This window comes from Chiloscyllium plagiosum, chromosome 46 (assembly GCF_004010195.1).
Source record: "Chiloscyllium plagiosum isolate BGI_BamShark_2017 chromosome 46, ASM401019v2, whole genome shotgun sequence".
Lineage (NCBI taxonomy): Eukaryota > Metazoa > Chordata > Chondrichthyes > Orectolobiformes > Hemiscylliidae > Chiloscyllium > Chiloscyllium plagiosum.
In genome coordinates, this window is record NC_057755.1 from 8249193 (window position 1) to 8252909 (window position 3717).

The 3717-nt window shown below is 40.1% G+C and overlaps 1 gene segment (V, D, J or C); it reads left to right on the forward strand.

Moving 5' to 3' along the window:
* The first annotated feature begins 1760 nt into the window (after positions 1 to 1760).
* Positions 1761 to 2639, forward strand: LOC122544120. The segment is given in 2 exon segments: positions 1761 to 1809; positions 2355 to 2639. Coding segments are annotated over 2 exon segments (334 nt in total).
* Positions 2640 to 3717: the final 1078 nt, after the last annotated feature.

Sequence of the window (3717 nt, forward strand, 5' to 3'; positions counted from 1 at the left end):
ACACACTAAGTCTCACAGACACTGAAACTCCCCCCACCCCCAACCACACACATTCACTCGGCCTCTCTTGCACACAAACATAACAATTTGTCGGGTTAACTTATGCTTCCAGAATTGCATTTTATTTTGCTCAAAAACTGCAAAAGTCCATGTAAGATTCTGTAGCTCCCACTTTCGAAATAGAATCAGATTGACATAACATTGGGACACAGACAGACTTTATCTCCACACTCCAATGCATTATCTGAGCTCAGATGACACCTATTGTTAAAAGCTATTTTAAATTTTAAAATGTTTTGCAATTTACATATGACAGAACCAAAACTAACATGGTCATTCAAAAAGATGAAACTCTTAAGCTATATTTGTTTAATATTACATTCCTTGACATTGCAATCCTGTTGATAAACCGTCTGTGTCTTATCATTCTGCTCCACAACCACCTAATGAAGAAGCAGCACCGAGAAAGGTAGTTCTTCCCAATAAGAATGCTGGACTATAAACAAGTGTTTTGTGATTTTTGTTTTTTCACTTTTGAGGTATTGATGCAAGTCTGTATTGAAATTTGCTGCTCTTCCATTCAGGCCAACCTATACATTTCAGATAAGAACATCTCGATGTCTAATACTATCCCTCCATCTCCCATTTACACTTTCAATCACTTATCTTCCATCATCTTCAATGTATGACCTCTTCTTAATTGCAACCCATTTGATCAATTGTCTTAGCTTCTCTAAAGTATAAAATCCTTCTTGAAATTTGAGCCTTGCTATTAATATCACCGTATCATTTATCAATCCACTGGGTCCATGAGAAATGCAGAAATTCCAGACCCACCGCAATGTGATTGCCTCTGAAACGTCCTCTCCCAATTAGACATGAGCAATAAATGCGGTTCTACTTGCGATGCTTAACTACTGTTAATTAATAAATTGGAAACACATCTGGACTGCAATAAATTTTAGCCCAGTCTGGATAGGAAATAATTAAACTAGCAATTACTACTGTCTTCTGAAGAATTGTTTCTCCCTGAAATTTTTGGTTTCTCTGTTTAGGTATAAAGGTAAAATCACACAACACAACCTTGGACAGCCACCTGATGAAGGAGCGCCACTCCGAAAGCTAGTGCTTCCAATTAAACCTGTTGGACTATAACCTTATGTTGCGTGATTTTTAACTTTGTACACCCCAGTCCAACACCAGCATCTCCAAATCATGACTACTGTTTAGGTATGCACTTGTACACCCTGGATATTACTGCAGCATTCATTCCAAATTTGGCACGACTGCTCTATTCCTCAGTCCTGCCCTTGCTCTTTCATTTACTTATCCAAATGTGTTTTGAAATTTGCTCTTATTCCACTCAGACCACTCTTTCAGACAGTACACTCCCGATCATAAGATAGTCGATGTAGAAAAAGCTCTCATCGTCTCCAGTTTACACAGAAAACAAATAATCTTCCATCACCTGCGCTGTCTGGAATCTTGTTACTGCCAACCTAATTTAAGAATTGTCTTTGATTATCCAAACTGTCCAGTCCCTCTTAAAATGTGAAGCCTGCTAGCAACACCGCCGTGTCATTTATCATTTCAATACGTCACTGAGAAGTATAGCGATGTGGAGCTTACGTTACACAGCAAATAGTGTAGGGGCAATGGGATAGCAACCGGATGTGGTGTATTTAACCATAAACTGCCTTCACAGCTGTCAGTGGACTGCATTGCATTCAGTGAAGGAGCCAGCTCTAAATGAAAGCATCATGCTCCATGAAGTCTTTTGTCTCATCTGGATGTTTGCACTGTCCCCAGGTTAGTCAAAGTCACACATTAAATAAAATAATAGATTGTCAAATGTGTTAGCTAACTCGGTAGCACTCTGTGATCTGAGTGGAAAGTGTGAGTCCCGTCTCTCACTCTTGATCCTGAAACTGGAAGTAAAGGCTAAAACTCCATTTTCAGGTTTTAAGGAAGCTGTAGACTTTTAGAAGATCCATAGCGCATACTTAATTCTAAACAGAACTGTACACTTTAGTTTGACACAGTGATTACTGTGTCAGAGAAAAGCAGTTCCTGCTCCAAAATTTCAAGTTGGATGAACGCCATAAGAAGTGCATGCAAACTTATCATTAAACATTCCTGTTAGTGGATCTTCCTTCAGTCAAAACAATTAGGATGAAATTGAACAGTAACCTGACAATTAAGTAAAAAAAAATGCTTGTAACATAGTCTAAAATGATCTTATCTTGTGACAGTATTTTTTTTTTTGGTGACCGGGAATGCCTTGCTTAAATGCAATCGTTGTGCTGATGAATTCTTGTCAGAAATTTTAATTTATTCCACTTTACATTTTGCAGGACGTCTGGCCTCTTACGTGGAGCAGTCTCCATCGATTGTGTCGATTGCAGCAGGGGACTCGGAAGAAATCAGCTTACAGCTATATGTACTGGTACCGACAGCAACCCAACCGGCCAATAGAAGTTTTATTCTACTCTGTTGGTGAAAAGTCAATTACAAATTACACATCCGAATCTTATCGTGCTAAAAGGCCCAGTGAAACTCTGTTTAGTTTGGAACTGAAAGGCACCTCTCCATCTCACACGGCTGTCTATTTCTGTGCATGTAGTAGTGCACAGTGTTAGAGATATTATCTTTGCAACTACAAAAACCTGTATTCGAGAACAGGGATGTTCAGGACTCTTTTTCCCACCAACAGGTGGGGACAGACGATTGATGTTCAGAGCACATTTTCTGTGACAAGAGAGAAGACTTCGCTCTCTGGTAGCGAACGAGCCAGATTTAATGAGTAAGTTCACTATAATAGCTTCATTCTCGCCAGTAGAGAGAGTGATAATTCCAGAAACAATCTGAATGATCCCCAAAAAAACGTCAAACTTTATTGATGTGCGGATTTCTTGCAGGCTGTGTTTAATAAAATGTAATTGGCTGTCAAAATGTTTGGAAACCACCTGCTTGCAAAACTATCAAGAATTCTTCCAGCAACTAGTCTCCCCTTTTTACAAACTGAGGTTCAGTTGAAATCTTTAAAAGGCAGGTTCAGAGCTTCTTCCACAACATGGTCGAGACGTACCTCCACTCAAAAAGCAATGTTGTTCACCACTCTCATTCCACTGAAATAGGCGAATAATCTACTCAACAACATTGACAGGTGCATCGCACCACAGTCCAATCCTATATTAAACAAAAGTGCAAACACAACTCTCCATTATTGGATCATTCTTATGACTGAAGATTCTTTCACGTCACCTGTGAAACATCAGAACAGCCCCTCCTGCTCTCATCTTTCTTTGACAGTGCATGTTCCCTCAGTCCATCACAGTAAAGTAATTCGAAAAAACGCACAGTCACAAGTTGGTGGCATCAGTCTCACGGCATGAAACAAGGAAGAACTTTGACACAAGACTGTTGCATATTTCAGATATGGAAATGTGTTGCTGGAAAAGCGCAGCAGGTCAGGCAGCATGTAGGGAACAGGAGAATCGACGTTTCGGGCATTAGCCCTTCTTCAGGACAAGGGCTAAGAAGGGCTAATGCCCGAAACGTCGATTCTCCTGTTCCCTAGATGCTGCCTGACCTGCTGCGCTTTTCCAGCAACACATTTCCATCTCTGATCTCCAGCATCTGCAGACCTCACTTTCTCCTGTTGCATATTTCACCAAAGTGCAGGATCCTATGGAACAGACTATAACTATAAAGGTG